The sequence below is a fragment of the Schistocerca cancellata genome, chromosome 8, assembly GCF_023864275.1.
Source record: "Schistocerca cancellata isolate TAMUIC-IGC-003103 chromosome 8, iqSchCanc2.1, whole genome shotgun sequence".
In the NCBI taxonomy this organism is placed as follows: Eukaryota; Metazoa; Arthropoda; class Insecta; order Orthoptera; family Acrididae; genus Schistocerca; species Schistocerca cancellata.
The window spans coordinates 362,894,930-362,911,683 of record NC_064633.1 but is presented as its reverse complement, the minus strand read 5'-3'; the positions used below and the strand labels follow the sequence as shown (position 1 = coordinate 362,911,683).

The following is a 16,754-nucleotide window of genomic DNA, read 5'->3' as shown; positions in this document are numbered from 1 at the left end:
TTTTCATACTGCTTCACGCTCTAAAAAATTTCAATCCAGTTAATAATCTGTTGCTTTAATACTGATCTATACCTATTAAAAATACAATTATAGAATTGTGTATGGTTTTAGCTAATCTACAATAATTTAAAAGATTTTTATTTTAAAAAATCAGTAGTTACATGTAAACTTCCACTGCAAAAGTAAGACATGGTTATAACTATGTAAAAAGGCACGAATTACGAAAGGTACCAAGCAATGTGTGTTAATTATATTATGCTATTAACTACTATTATATTAGTCTTACCAACATAAAATAAAGGATTATTTTATATAGCTTGTGCTAATATAATTTTTGGGGTATTGGTTGAAATACCATCCAGTTCATATCACGTACAAAACCAGGAAATAACACAGAGGTCAAGAAGTATTGTTATTGGCAGTTGAAGGGACTGGGATACTGTACTGTTAATGATGATAATGAGTAATACTTACTATGTGATTACTGTATAACATCTTGGAATACAAACAGCACTTGCTACTCTGTGAAATTTAATTTGTTGAGCCTAAATGAAAGCCTTTGTGCTGCCTACAGCCAGAGTTCTATATACGAACAATGTGGCAACGAAACAGTATTTTTTATTATCTGCAAGAGGCTCTTTAAGAAACCCAAGCACCTTACCATCATAAAATTTCCCAATATTTTATAAGATACAATGTGTGTTCTCTCTCTCTCTCTCTCTCTCTCTCTCTCTCTCTCTCTCTCTCTCTCTCTCTCTGTGTGTGTGTGTGTGTGTGTGTGTGTGTGTGTGTGTGTGTGTGTGTGTGTGTGTGTGTGTGTGTTTTTTTTACTCTGATTTTTACATGTTTATCCAGGCTGATGCCCAGCAAGCCATGTGTTTTCTATTTTAGGGGGGTGAGGGTGGGGAATGGGGGAGGGGGGAAGGAGAGGACGGGGGGGAGGGGGGAAGGAGAGGACGGGGGGAGGGGGGAAGGAGAGGACGGGGGGAGGGGGGAAGGAGAGGACGGGGGGGAGGGGGGAAGGAGAGGACGGGGGGGGAGGGGGGCGAGAGAGAGAGAGAGAGAGAGAGAGAGAGAGAGAGATGGGGAAGGGAGGCGGGTTATTTTCTATGTTGATAGAACAGCTAATCAGGTAATCCAGGAAATATAAATTATTCTTACCTAGTTTGCTTTGCAGGATCTTCAAACTTTGTTGGCATGATGTCCATGAACTGCCGCACCTTAGACCATAAGGCAGGGCGCCTAGGTACTCCTGGACCACAATCAAGACGATGCATGTTTGCCATCATACGTGCCACCAAGGGAAAAACAGATATATGATGACAAGTGTCCACTGTAAGGACATCCCCCGACACATACTCATATGCCAGACCATTATCAAATGTGGCATACAATTGCGGGGCATAGCCTGCAGCATGAAGTAGCTGTAGGCACAAGCACGAGCCACCTGTTTAATCAACCCAGTCACTGTACGTTTTTGTTTATCACTAAGATCATGGTCTAATTAATTTTGTTTAATTGTCATTTAGTAGCAAATAAATAGAGTCCCTATTGCCACAAGCAAGCAATAATGTGTACAAAATAATGTATTCTGTACACTAATAAGGTCAAGGAAGACGCTTCACGAGGCAGAAAATAATGTCTACACAAATTGCCAAAATATAAGTATAAAGGTACACACAATTTTAATTTAAGGAAAATAGAATTTCAATTATGAACTTACACATTTGACAAATCCTTCATCAAGAGAAGAAAGCAGTTAGTTAATAGGTTTTCCTAATTTCCAAGTTTTCTATGCATTATCTTTCTAATAAGCAGTTTTAAGTGAATTTTTTTATCTACATCATATTCACTGTTTTCCTTTTATCTCTTCTATTCTCCTAAACCTTTGCTGAATTTAAAGTTACAAAGTATATCACTGTCCGTTCAGCTGCCAGGACAACATGCGTCACTTATTTCTATGGACCTGTTTCTTAATTGTTTATTTCAATATCTGACATGCAGGCACTTCTCTTCAACCCAAAATACTGGCCATCTTATTCCCCCCTCCCTTTTAAAACTGATGGCAGCAAAGAATATGTACAGATGCAAATAGTTTCTTCCCCATGAACATGGTTTTGTTTCAAACTGTTGAAATATATTACATTACCATTACCAGCAATTATACTTTTTGACCTAAAATATCACTAAACTCTTTCATATATACTGTTAAAGCATGTTAAGTATGTGCAAAGACATTTTAGTAATGAGAAAATTTATTACAAAGTGACACAGAAAACAATGATTCACAGGCAATAGTACCATATTACAAAATTACACACAACAGATTGGAACAAATGAAAGAACAGTCAATTACTTTTTGGCAGCTATCTCATTACTTGACACTTTTATGCAAGATGTGAAACATTGCAGCAGAAATAAGACACACTGATTTGGGTTACATATGTCCTATATTGTTTACATTCATGAACACATTTGCAATGGAGATTTATTACGGGTCCAATTCAACTTCAGCATCTTCAGCTGTCTCAATAATTTGCTGCTGATCCCACTAGGAATTTATCAGAAAATTAATGAAGCATAGGTGGTGGTAGGGGGCAACAAATCAATCATGTTATCTTTATTCTCCACATAGGGAAATGGGTTTTAGTTGGTTGTTCTGTTGTCCTCTTCACAAGAGTGTCATGTCTTGAAAAGGGTGGTGAATCCAATGTATCATTTTAGTTCAATACTAGTATCTTTGATAAACTTTAAGCAATTTATGTTTCATCACGGCAATTGATCCACCAACATCAGTTTTCTTCATTGTCAAAGCTTTTTTCAGCAGTTCTAAATACTGGATAAAATCTGATGTTTCATCTGTCCTTATAGCGATAGGGGGGATGCTGAGTCACAGATAGGCTCAACAAAAAAGACACAATAAAGCTTTTGGCCATTACGGCCTTTGTCAACAATAAATGACAGACACGGTGCGTGCATTCGCGCAAGTGCTATGCTGAGATAAAGAGTTTGCCACAGGAGAAGAATTTTTAAGGGCTGCAGCAAACCAGTCAGAAGACTGACGACTAAATAAAATAGATGGAAAAGTAATAGCTCACGTGAGTGAACACCATAGAATGGCTGATGGGGCATACACTTTAAAATCTAGTGATGATGCTGCATCAGCCAATGACATGATGCCTGTGTTGACTTTTCACATGCAGACGTGTGTACTTACCCCTTTCCTGCAATGTTCTGTGATCTTTTATAAATGAGAACTCCAGACCTTTAACTTAACCATGAATTGCTGCGTAGATGGTGGCAGAGGAGCAAACAACGCAGCTTCATGGATAACTTAACTTATTTTCTGAGGTAAAGCATCAGATACCACACACACACACACACACACACACACACACACACACACACACACTTGCTGTGCCTATCTGCGACTCTCTCTGTTATACTGTGAGTAGCAATTCTCCTTTTCATAATATTGTTTCATCTGTGTTACAGTGAAGTGTTTCTTCTTCCATTGGCTTAAATAGTTATATCCACCCATGTATGTGGTAAATCTATATTCTTTCCTGTATCATTTTTCTCTCTGAACATAATTAGTACTACATTTCATTTCATATGAGTGTAACCTGGCACTAAGAGCTTGTGATCTGAAATGTCCAGATTTTTTACAATTCTTTAACACTGCCTTACACATTGCAATCATGTGTGCATTTATATCCTGGCCATCTAAAGTATCTGATGCTTTACCTCAGAAGATAAGATTAGCTATCCATGAAGCTGCATTGTTTGCTCCTCTGCCACCATCTATGCAGCAATTCATGGTTAAGTTAAAGGTCTGGAGTTCTCATTTATAAAAGATCACAGAACATTGCAGGAAAGGGGTAAGTACACAAGTCTGCATGTGAAAAGTCAACACAGGCATCATGTCATTGGCTGATGCAGCATCATCACTAGATTTTAAAGTGTATGCCCCATCAGCCATTCTATGGTGTTCACTCACATGAGCTATTTCTTTTCCATCTATTTTATTTAGTTGTCAGTCTTCTGACTGGTTTGCTGCAGCCCTTAAAAATTCTTCTCCTGTGACAAACTCTTTATCTCAGCTTAGCACTTGCAACCTATGTCCTCAATTTTTTGGATGTATTTCAATATCTTTACCCTCTACAGCTCTCTCAAGTATCATGCAAGTTATTCCCTGATGTCTTAACCAGTGTCTTATCATCCTGTTCTTTCTACTTGTCAACATTTCCCACATGTTCCTTTGTTAACCATTTTTGCAGAGAATCTCATTTTTTACAAGTCCACCGAATTTTCAACATTTTTCTACATCACTACATCTCAAACACTTAAGACCCCCTTCTGTTCTGGTGTTCCCAAAGTGCAAAATTCACTACCACACAATACTGCACTCCAAATGTACATTCCCAGAAATATATTTCTCAATTTAAGGCCCATGTTTGATACCAATAGTGTTTTCTTCACCAGGAATGCCCTTTGCCTGTGCTAGTCTACTTTTTATGTTCTCACTTTAACTGTCAAGGGTTATTTTCCTTCCAAGTTAGCAGAATTCTGTAACTTTGTCTACTTCATGAGCACCAGTGTTGATGTTGAACTTCTCACTATTGTGATTACTGCTACTTCTCATCATTTGCATATTTCTTCGTTTTACTCTCAAACTACTTTCCATATTCCTTAGACTGTTTTTCCACTCAACGGATCTGGTAATTCTTCTTCACTTACACTGACAACAGCAATGTCATTAGCTAATCTTATTACTGATACCCTTTCACCCAGATTTTAATTCCACTCTTTAATCTTTCTTTTGTTTGAGGCCATTGCTTCTTTGATGTATAGACTGAACAGTAGGGGCTAATGACCATCTCCATCTTACACTCTTGTCAATCCAATCACTTTGGTCTTTCAGTCTTATTGTTCATTCTTTGTTTTAGTACATATAGTATATTTCCTGTCTATCCCTATTGTTTATCACTGTTTCTCTCAGAATTTTGAAAATCTGGCACCATTTGACATTGTGGAACACTTTACTCAGGTCAACAAATGCTATGAACATGTCTTGGCTTTTCTTCAGTCTTTCTTTCATTATTAACATCAGAACTGCCTCTCTCGGGTCTTTACTTTTCCTAAAGCCAAACTGATCATTGTCTAACGGATCCTCAATTTTCTTCTCCATTCTTTTTATCAGTATCTTGGATGTATGACCTGTTGTGCCAAATGTACTATAGTTCTCACATTTTTCAGCTCTTGCTATCTTTCAAATTGTGTGGATGATACTTCTATGGAAGCCTCATGGTGTGTCAATCTCAGATTCTACACACCGACATCAACAGTCATTTGATTGCCTCCTAACCCAATAATTTTAGAAATTCTGATGGAATTTTATCTACCCCTTCTCCCTCATTTGATCTCAAGTTTTCTAGAGCCCTTTAAATTCTGACTAATACTGGATCCTCACATCAATTCCAATTTCCCTTTCTATTACATCATTATCAGACAACACCTCCCCTCATAAAGGCATTCAACACGCTCTTTCCACCTATCAACTCGCTCCTCTGCATTTAAAAGAGAAATTCCCACTGCACTGTTAATATTGTTGCCCTTTGTTTTAGTTTCATCAAGGCTTCTTTCGAATTTTGTATATGCTGAATCAGTCATTCCTATCATCATTTCTTTTTTGATTTATTTATTTCATTCCCAACTGATAATACTGCTATATTCATGTCTTTCCCTGAACATTTTTTTTATCAATATATTTAAGTATTTCTTCTGTTGCCCAAGATTCCTTTGCAGTTACATTCCTTATACCTGTTTCTGTCCAACATCCGTGATTGCCATTTTTAGAGATGCCCACTCCTCTCCAACTGAACTGCCTACTATGGCATTCCTTATGACAGCTTCCTTTTCTGCCTTACCCAATAGTAACATTTCACTGCACTGGAACACATGCGTCACAAGTGTCAGATGAAGGACATTTATTTGAAGATTTGTTACTTCATGAGCTTACGGGCTGTATGTCTTTGATCTGTACCTTATGTAGGGTGTACATTTGAGCAAGAGGTTTGTGTGGTAGAGGTATCTTATCCACATGTCTCCTGGCATTTTGAAAATCTAGAAACTGCTCTGAAAGCAGTAGTATCTTTTCATGTCATATGGAACTAATCACTTAGTGGTGCTTGGATCTTAATTATTGCATTTATCACTAGGTTACTACTCTCAATGAATCTTGATAAACACTTTTTACAACCAAGCACCATCGGTCCACTGATGCACAGCTGATACTGATGAGACAACAAATGTTCCTTCTGGGTAAAGGATATTTTTTGGCGTGGTGATAATACTACTCTCCTCGAATGATCTCCCACTACTGAGTATTCTTCCAACATCACACAGTGGTCTTCGTTACTAAATTTTTCTTTGCATGAAGACCTGCAGTCTGTCGATGGTTTACAATCCCTTGACTTAACCACCTGTCCATTTCAGTGACTTAAGTCTCATCTCCCTTTTGTTTTCCCTTTACGATTGCACTGACTCGACTATATTCCTATCATGCTATCTGCTTCCTTTAGTTTCTTCCAGGCTGTTTCTTCAGCATCCATCAATTCAACAGCACTTCTGATTCCTTGCTTTTAACAAAGCTCCTTGCGATGGAGATTTGAAAGACTTCTAACGAGTTTTCTATTTTTGCATTATCTCTCTTCAATAAAACTTCCTTTTCACGCAAGTTATAAGGTTGGTGCACAAGTTTGCAGCATTTTTGTTTTATATGTTCATATTCTGGTAGCTATGGGTTTATTTATTGACTGCCATTTTTTATTTGTTGTCCACTGTTGCTATCGAAGTTTACATACTGTCATTTGGTCATCTGGAGATAGCGCGTGGAGCTGTGGACACTGGAAAATGGAATGAACATTTCTGAAATTCTTCTGTTCGAGTTCAATAGAGTGGTGACAGCAATGGAGGCAGCCAGAAACATTTGCACCGTGAATAGGGATAATGATACTGGACAGAGCACAACAAGAAGATGGTTCTCTCATTTAAGGAGAATCGTTTTGCCACGAGTGACTCTCCACATTCAGGAAGGCCTTTGTGTTTTGAAGAATATAATTTAAACAATTAATCCACAAAAGTCTATGTGAGTGTGTTTGAGAATTGGCAAATGTGATGAACTGATCATTCCACCACTGTGGGATATCTGCATGCAATGGGATGGTTCAAAAGACCAGATGTATGTGTATCAAATGCTGTAAGCCAAAATCACAAAAATCAATGCGTGGCCATATGCGTATCTCTGCTTGCTTGTCATCAATTGGCTCATGAACACCACCAACCATTCCTACCATACATCATTACTGGTGACGAGAAATGGTGTTTTTATGCTAAAATTAAGGAAAAGAAAGGCATAGTTTGGCCAAAAAACATGAACTCCCCACACAAAGACCTGCATGCACCCACAAAAGATAAGGTTACGCTTATGGAGGAACAGCCATAGTGTGGTGTATTACAAATTCCTTACCCAAGGTGTAACCACCACTGAACTGATACTACTTCACAATAACACTAACCCACATCTACTGGACTGACAAAAAGTGCTATACAGGAGCTGTGTTGAGAAGTCGTACTGCACCCGCTTTACTCACCCTATCAAGCACCATAAGATTTTTATCTCTTCTGCTCTCTATCCAACAACCTTGAAGGAACTTCCTTTCCAGGTGAAACTGCACTCCGAACATGGCTTGACAAATTCTTCACCTCAAAACCACGCGATTTTTAGTCGCAGAATCAAAAAGTTATCCCCGTGTTTGTAGACCATTGTAAATAGCGAAGGAAAATATATCATTGTTCATTAAAGTCTCTGTTATGTGTATCTGTTGTGTTTATTTGAGTTATGCACCAACCTAATAGATGCATGCCCTCTAATGAGTGAGGAGTTGTTAGGGAGTCTTCTATTAATACAACCACAGCTGAATTACCATACCATGTGATGACAAGGCACAAATCTTTCATCACAGCAGTGAAGCTAACTGGTTTCTGTATGGAACGAGCCACTTAACTCCATTCTGGCCATTTCCTTACACATACAACACCCCCCCCCCCCCCCACCACACACACACACACACACACACACACACACACACACACAAAACACTTTACATCACATAAGTCTTAAATCCACATTTTCTGCAGGGGATAAAATATTTTTAATTGCATTAATATAAGTTTCTTGACTCATAATGTGTAGATGCCAGGTAATTGTATCAAGTGGCAAACTCATTCAAATACTCTCTAGAGAATTCTAGTTTAGAGGGGCATATACATTACAGCAAGCTTATGGCATGTTCCAGATGAAGCTACAGATCAAAATTTACTATCAATGAAGCAAAAGTTTTTAAGTAAAATGGAACACCAAATGTAAATAACAACAGTTTACCTTACCCATGCATACCATATTAATGTTTCCATATAGGGAACAAGACTTTTTTAATGAACACAAGTTATAGGCTGAGAAGAATAATTTTTTTAGCAGCCTAAGAAGTCATGAGCACCTACCAATCAATCATACAAGGAAGATGATCCCTTTATGTACGATTATCACAACAACAATGTAGTATGTCAATAAAGGAACAGGCAACTACCATGTAGTAAAAGGTACCAGTGATTTGCAATTCTTATCACTGTGGCAGTGAAAATAATTAGAAACATTTTATGCTAACAACTACAATTTTCGTAAGGAAAGTTGAAATTACAAAATTAAATTGAACAGTGTGTCAAATTTCTTACGAAACATTATTATAGCTTTCAATACAAAGTCAGTATTATTCAATTTTGCCTAAATTGTTAATTTGTCTTTTAAAGATTGTATTACTCACCTTCAACTTAATAATTAATCAAGAAAAATGACAATGAGAATATTGTGTCACCAGAACCAGAACATTAAATGGATACTTCAGACTACAGTTTCAGAACACCAGTTCCCATTACCTGAATATTCCGTGTTTCTGCATGTCTGTCTATTAGGAGATCTGTCTTCTGGCCATATACTCTTACAAGAACCACATCATCAGGACAGTCACCATAGAAGCACCCCACCAGTTTGTTGGTAATACCATCAGTAAACACCTGAAACCAATTATATTTCACAGTATTCCACCAGTGATATATGAAATGACTGCTACATTAGAGAACTTAAGATAAATTTTAATACATTAATAATCTGTGTACATAAAATTCATTTTATGATATACAATTGAGGAGCCTGCTTGAAACAGACCTTTGGTAAACAGTATGAATTGGTTTACTACAGAAACTAGTCAGATAAGTGTCTGAATAAACAAAACTAATAGTTACCTCATCAGAAACAGGCAGAAGAGGAGTATCCTACGGAGAAAGAAATCTTATTGCCTCTAACTTCAAAGGTGCTGCGTAACATGTCTACCTTATTAAATGCCATGCCACCAAAATACAAAGTACACATTTAGCACTTATCCTCAAAACATTTCAGGACGACTCAAACTCCCGAAGACAAAACAGTGAACACAGTACTCCAGATTGAATCTACATGTTAGTGGGATTACTGGTAGCACTTTAGAAATCTTGAGTGATTCCTTCTGCTGATTTCATGTGATTTTTTTGCACCCATCTTCCAAATTCTCGACAATCGCTGCCCATCGGTACACGAGGGCTGCCTGACCTTGGTTTAGCTGTGACAATTCCCCAATTTCTACTCCACAATCTAATTACAAACAACTCACTTTGTCAGCTTTAGAAGGGTTGATACGTAGTGAATGGTTGTTTTCATTCACGGGACATCCAGTGACTAGTCCAGTTCGAAGTCACTGAACCCTCCTGACCAACTTATCCTGCTGTTATTACTCCTCTAGCTGAAATGATCGTATGGCAGTATTGGCCGAGAGGGACTGCCTGTGGTTGGCCCGTCACCGAGCGCAAGTCGGTCTATTTGATACCACTTTGTGACTTCTGCGTCAATCAAGGTGAGAGGAAAGGATTAGGACAACACAAACACCCAGTCCTCGCGCTATCATCATCTCCATCTGGTCGGGAATTTAACCTGGGATCTCACAATGCAGGGGCAACAACGTCAACCTCTAGACCACTAACTGTGGACTACTACTATACTAACTGGCGACAAAACAATATTAACCACCACCTTTTACACTGGTTGGTCTCAGCTATATTGACACCCGCCTATGTACAAATTCTCATTTTTATACAAACTGACCACCAACGTGATTTGTGTGTGAGTCACTTTGCCTCTGGTCATAAATTTAGTACAGCCATCTTCTGTCACCATGAGAGACGATAATTATCAATTTGGAAAGGGTTGTATTAGGCACGCAAGTGAATCAGTAACACTAAGGTATTCAGAGTTTGTTCTAAAATCTTTGAAATGTGGACAGCAGTGACTCCCACTGAAACAGGACACACACACACACACACACACACACACACACACACACACACACAGAGAGAGAGAGAGAGAGAGAGAGAGAGAGAGAGAGAGAGAGAGAGAGAGAGAGATGAGGGGGAGGTAGTCGTAACATTTTTATTATTTCGGCTGCACACACTTATATGTAAACAAATAAAAAATAATGTAGCTTTATTTTGTCGCGGTGATAATTAGCGCTTTAAGGTTACCCTTCGTATATCGTCATCTGGGTAGCAGCACGGCCGTTGGAACAGACCTATTAGATTCGACTCGCCCATCTGTCAGCCGCCTCACCCTTGGGCTACAAAAGTAGCCACCTGCAATTATAAAGGCCTCTGGCGTCTACGAATGATTCGTAAACCGAGAAGAAGATGGACTTCTCCGACGCTTGTGTTTCACAGTAAAAATGCGAATACTTGATCCTGGCACAAGTAATTCTTATGAAATCTTACACTCAAGTGCAGCGTTGAAACCGTATATAATTTGTTACGCATTCCCTCGATTTCTGTGCGGAGCAAAAGCCATAACAATAAGAAGGTTTCGATTCGGGCAGTCGAGAGTCAGATTGAGATGACTGCACTCTGACATGCGACGGCAGGATGGAGAGGTTCTCCTGCGAGGACACGCACGATCGTTAACAGGAACGAGTAGCGGGTGCTGCGGAACGATAGCCTGGACAAAGTTCTGTATACCCCCTGCTCTACGTACCATACAATATTGATGTAGAGCAGAGGTCACCTAACTTGTCACGGCGGGCCGGATAACTGACGAAATTACGTGCGCTAGCCGCATCATCATTCTGTATAAAACTTACAAACCAAAACAAAAGCTCTGGGAAAAGAGACGAGAAACCAAGTTCAGTGTTCCGTGTTAATAATGAGTGAGTGGCACAAAAACAAGGACTACCAGTATATTTATTTACTAAAATAGATTACTTAAGGAGACGTTAGCAAAAAGATAGTTATATCAGAGCTTGTGGGAGCATATTCGAATCTCACGAACTAAGCAGTAAAAGAACGTTTGTGAGATTTTTTTAAACTGACTTTCTGCTTTCAAGATACTATCAATGTTTCCTGTATCTAATGAACAGAACTGTTTTCAAATGCTCATTAGTTTATCTCGTTCGATGTGATGAGTTTAAAACACCTCACTGTCGAAAACGTTTGCTCGGACATACTTTGATGTCATATCAGCAGCAAATTTCTTTAGTTTAAGAAACTCGGCTTTAGGTAAGCAGCGGTAAAATTCAGTAGTTTTCCTTCTCTGTTTTTCTCTTTCAATAAATCATTTGTTTGCAAATCAAACAGCTCCAACTATACTTCAACTGCCACACCACCAAGGTTACAATCAAATGGATTTTGCAACAGAAGAACGCCACTCTCACTTCTGTCAAGATCTGAAAATATCTCCAAATAGATGCTTCAAGACGCGCAAGACTTCTTTTTCGAAAAATCTTGGTTGATATCTTTGAGGATTGTAGTACAAAACTTTTTCAAACACTTAACACGAGAAAAGTTTTCTCCTTCCAGTTTTGTTACAATCACAGCTTTCTTCGAAATCCTTCGATGACTCTTTGTAGATCAAAAGACGAGTTTATCCTTTCCCTGAAGTTTCAAATTCAGTACATTCATGTTGCGTGTGACGTCGACCAAAAATGGCAACTGTCAGCTAACTAGAATCTGACAGCTCTAGATCAGCTCTGTTTCTTCCGTGATAATAATACCTGTTTTGTTTCGAAGCACGTAAACTCTAAGCAGGACTTAACCGCAGCTGAGCCACCTCACTACTGTGTGACAAGGAGAGTCACTGATATCTGAATTCATATCTTCAAGGAAAACCTGTAACTGACGGTGGTTGAGTGCATGCCTTCAATGAAGTTCACAGCAGAAAGACTGGTTTCAGTACAAACGAAAAATCTTAATTTTTTCCATGGTACGCTTGCTGATGGACATTGCTACGTACTAACAGATCGCCCGGACTTTGTAAATCCTCCTACTGAGTCCTTATCAACGAACATAGTAGGCCCAAATTTAAGGCACGTAACAAGAGGTCTCCGCATGTATGAAAATCTAGTATTCTAAAGATAATACTCAAATTTAAATTACACAATGTGGCGTGTTCGATACAGAGCAGTGACTTATGAAGTCTATTTAGATATTAAGACACAATTTTGTGAAAAATGCGTTACGTTTAGCAACAGCAAGAATCTGTTACTCTTTTGCAACAAAGGGCGGAAGGAAGATTAGGATTAAATGTCAAAATCATCTTGAAATGTACTTTAAGTGATTTTAGCAAACTGACCAACTCCTACAGCAGGATGATCAGTGGATAAGCCGAAAACCACCCTCTATGACATTCAACGCCCCCCCCCCCCCATTTCAGCCATTTTGCATAATACCTGCCTACACCATAAGCCTAGGCCATATCGAAGACGTTCATGAACGTGTTTGTGTTTTCTCTCTCTCTCTGTCTGTCTGTCTGTCTGTCTGTCTGTGTGTGTGTGTGGGGGGGGGGGGGGGGGGGCGATCTGACTATCTGTATCGAAGCATGCTGTTTAGGCATTAAGAACCACTTACCAGCTCTTATCTATACAGTTAAAGCGACTGCTATGTCACATGCCGAGTATAATTACATAATAAACGGGGCTTTTATCTATGCGATAACACATGACACCTAAGGTATCGGGTACTACAAATTGTTGCATTTTGCTTCATAATTCGCAGCTGTCACCTTCTAGATAACCGGCATTATTTTATGGGGTAAAAACTAAACAAAATATATGTATCCTGTAGATCATCAAAAGGAGGCTAAACACATCGGATATTACAATGAGATCACTATCCCTGCACCAAGTCACAGACAACTGGATTGCTCCTTAAATGGTAACTGTAAGCAGTTACGGGTTCTTGAAAGTTTCGTAAATATCCTTTTACCAGTGAGGTTTCTTTCTTAATCTTTCCCGGTTTAGATTATTCAACTTTTACGTAATTCTACAAAATTGTTTTAAAGATAAAGTGGTCATTTCTAATTATTATTTCTAGTTCGTTCAATGTTCGCAGATTAATGTAACATTGATCAATACTTATCGTCTGGACTGAAGTTTCCCAGTCTGTTACGGATGAAATGAAGAGTCTTGTGTGCCTTATCCAGCAATAAATCTATGCAATCGATTCGTATATCTTCAAGCATGGTAGTACGAGTGCTGGGTAAACATTTATAGGACAGTTAGTGAATAACTACTTTTGAGGACAATCTGTTTTCCATGCATTACGTTCATGTCCCTCGTCCAAAATTTTTCCACTGAAAAATTTATGCCTGCTAAGAATCTGGAAGGCCTGTAAGAATAATTATCTAAAGATGTCAATCTCCCCATTGGACCGAGAACATATTTCAGTTACATTTCGTTAGAAATGGAAGCAGAAGGCCCTAAATCTGATGAACTGCGTGTTTGTTCCAGCAATCAGCACTTAGAATCTCTTAGCTTTGCCACAACCAGAGGGCCAATGTGGTCAGACGTCCTGTCGTTAAGATTTTGGATATGTATGACATCCTTTCTTTAATACATATTTTTGATTTTCTGATCTGGGTCTTGTTTCCGATAAAAACGCTGTATAAGCATCTTCTTATTTTCTCTAGACAAGTGACGGAAATGGATGACCAGTCTCACCTTCTTTAAAGAAACCAACCGAATATTCACCTCAGTCGATTAAGGTAACACGTAAAATCAGAAGACAGAACTGGGATTTGAACCCTGTTTGTCCCGAATGCACGTTTTGTATCTTAATCATCACGCCACCTTCCTCGTTCTGCGCTGGAGCCATGATTGAAACTGGACAGCAACAGCAGCAAGTGTACAGGGACTGTACAAAAATACGGGAAAACCGTGAGAAACGAATGAGTGAACATAAATGCTGATGTTTGCCAAGCCTGCAGTGTGACTTTTTCTTTCTTTTTTTGTGGTTTTAGGGCGCACAACTACAGTGGTCATTAGCGCCCAGACTAGCAGTGTGACGTGGTGTTTTATATTTGATCGCGAGCAGCACCCGTGCAATGTCCCTAATCCGTTGCAAGTGTCATCATGGTCACAATAGCGTTCTGTGTAATTGTGAGTGCTTTATGGCGAAACTAAGTGATTTCGAACTTGGGAATATTGTTGCTGCTCGTGCGGTAGGTGCTTCCGTAACCAACGGAGCCGAAGATTTACACCGCATACAGCGAAAGCGGAAAAATCATCATCCTGTAAGTCACAACGCGGCAGAAAGTGTTGAGCGCTAGTGATAGATGTTTATTTAAGAGGATTGTGACACAAAATAAGAGGACGGAGCTACTAGAGTCACAACAGAACTGAATGTTGCACTCGCCAACTGGAGTTCTAAAAACAACACACCAGTTTTGCAAATGCTCGTAACATGAAAACGAGGTGCCGTAGCCATAAAACCTGGTCTCTGAATCAGTGGAAGAAAGTCATTTTGTCAGATGAGTAACGTTTCACACTGTTTCCAACCTCTGGTCGAATGTACGTCCCAAGAGAGGAATATGGCAGAGGGTCTGTGATGATGGGGGCACCCACAACGTGGTATTCCATGGGCTCCACGGTTACTGGGCAAAGTCGCATTATTGCCCAAGACTGTGTGTCCATTTTGGCTGGTAAATTCGTTACTATATTACACCCTTTGTTTCCCAAATCATGCTGTGTTCCAAGACGACAGTGCTCCTGCTCGCACATCTCGCCTTGTGCAGAACTGGTTTTGTGAGCAGGACGAATTGTCGCACGTCCCCTGGCCACCATAGTTAACATATCTCAATATTATTTTTGAGCCTTTGTCGTCCACTTTGGAGAGAAGTGTACGTGATCGCCATCCACCTCCCTCTTTATTACCCGGACTTGCCACTAGTTCGCGGGAAGAATGGTATAAGATACCCTTTAAAACCAAGCAGGACCAGTGTTCATCCATGTCGAGACGACTGGGAGCTGTTTCAAATGCCAGCTGTGTTCCTACACCGTGTTAAGCATGGTAATGTGTTTTTTGTGTTTCCATACTTTGTCCTACCCCTGTAGGTCTGACCTGTCACATTGTTATCTTGATACACTTTCGTAGCTTCCGAGGCATTAACTCTTATTTATACAGCAAATTCTACTAAGGTATGACATTTGTCGTTTCTTGTATACTCTGAGCTATGCATTTAAGAATCGTTCGTCAGTTTTGTCCTACTTTAGCATTAAAATCCCATCATAATTTCGTGGTTTTTGCAGTCATTTATCACTTTCTGTAACTCTTCATAGACGTCTTCCATCTCAGATGCTAACAACTACGTATCTTAAATGCCTACGCATATAAACTTGGGAAACTTTTTAAAATATTAGGGCCGAAATTTTCATTTATCTTTCACAAATGTTTAATTTTGCCCACGCCGGATTCATGATAAGTATCCAGACTAACACACACACACACACACACACACACACACACACACACACACACACACACACACACACACACACAGAGAGAGAGAGAGAGAGAGAGAGAGAGAGAGAGAGAGAGAGAGGCGCGCAAGACGCCTTTCGTTGATGTGTAGTCGTCATTTCTATTCTGCGTATATTATGTTAGTAACGAACGAGTGAGCTGCTGCAATAAAAAGACATCCTTATTGACAACCAAAAAATTCAGCAGCTTAACAACCTGCGCGAACATACTTTTAGTTCGAAGCTTAAGTTACAATTTACCCTAAGTTGCTATTGTTATTTATCTAGAAGACTGACGTCTTGAAAAATCGGATTAAACTGTTTCAGATCCCCTATACGGATCTAGAGTGTAGCATGTACTGAGGTGAAACATGGACGATGAACAATAGAAAGACGAGAACAGAAGCATTTCAAATGCGGTGCTACAGAAAAATGCTCAAGATCAGATCAGTAGATCGAATGACTACGGAGGTGGCACTGAGTCGAAATACGGAAAAAATTATGACGACCAGACATGAAGAAGGGATCGGTTGATAGGGAATATCCTTTAAAAACCGTAAAGGGCGACGCAAGCATAACTAAAGCAAGCACAGATGAAGACTTACAAGATACATTAGCTTGGAGGGCTGCACCAAGCAAAACTTCAGACTGAAAACAACAACAACATCCCAATAGATTAGTTCTGTATCTTGTCTAGTTAAAGTACAGAGTCTGGATGAATCCTAACTAGTTCAGACTACTTTCTTGTTTCGCAGCAGTTACACGCATTTCCCAAGCCAATTTTAATGTCGTTTCATTCACGTGTTGCAACATCAACCGCTTCTTACA

General features: G+C 39.3%; 1 protein-coding gene across 2 annotated transcripts in view; it reads right to left on the bottom strand.

The window, feature by feature from the left end:
• The window catches only part of LOC126095268 (ethanolamine kinase 1), a 183,057-nt gene that overhangs the window by 28,474 nt on the left and 137,829 nt on the right, over positions 1-16,754 (bottom strand). For both annotated transcript variants that reach the window (XM_049910029.1, XM_049910028.1), the window contains 2 exons: positions 8,998-9,135; positions 1,162-1,424 (listed from right to left, as the gene is read on the bottom strand). In XM_049910029.1, coding sequence (XP_049765986.1) covers positions 1,162-1,424; positions 8,998-9,135 — 401 coding nt within the window. The remainder of the gene's footprint in view (positions 1-1,161; positions 1,425-8,997; positions 9,136-16,754) is intronic.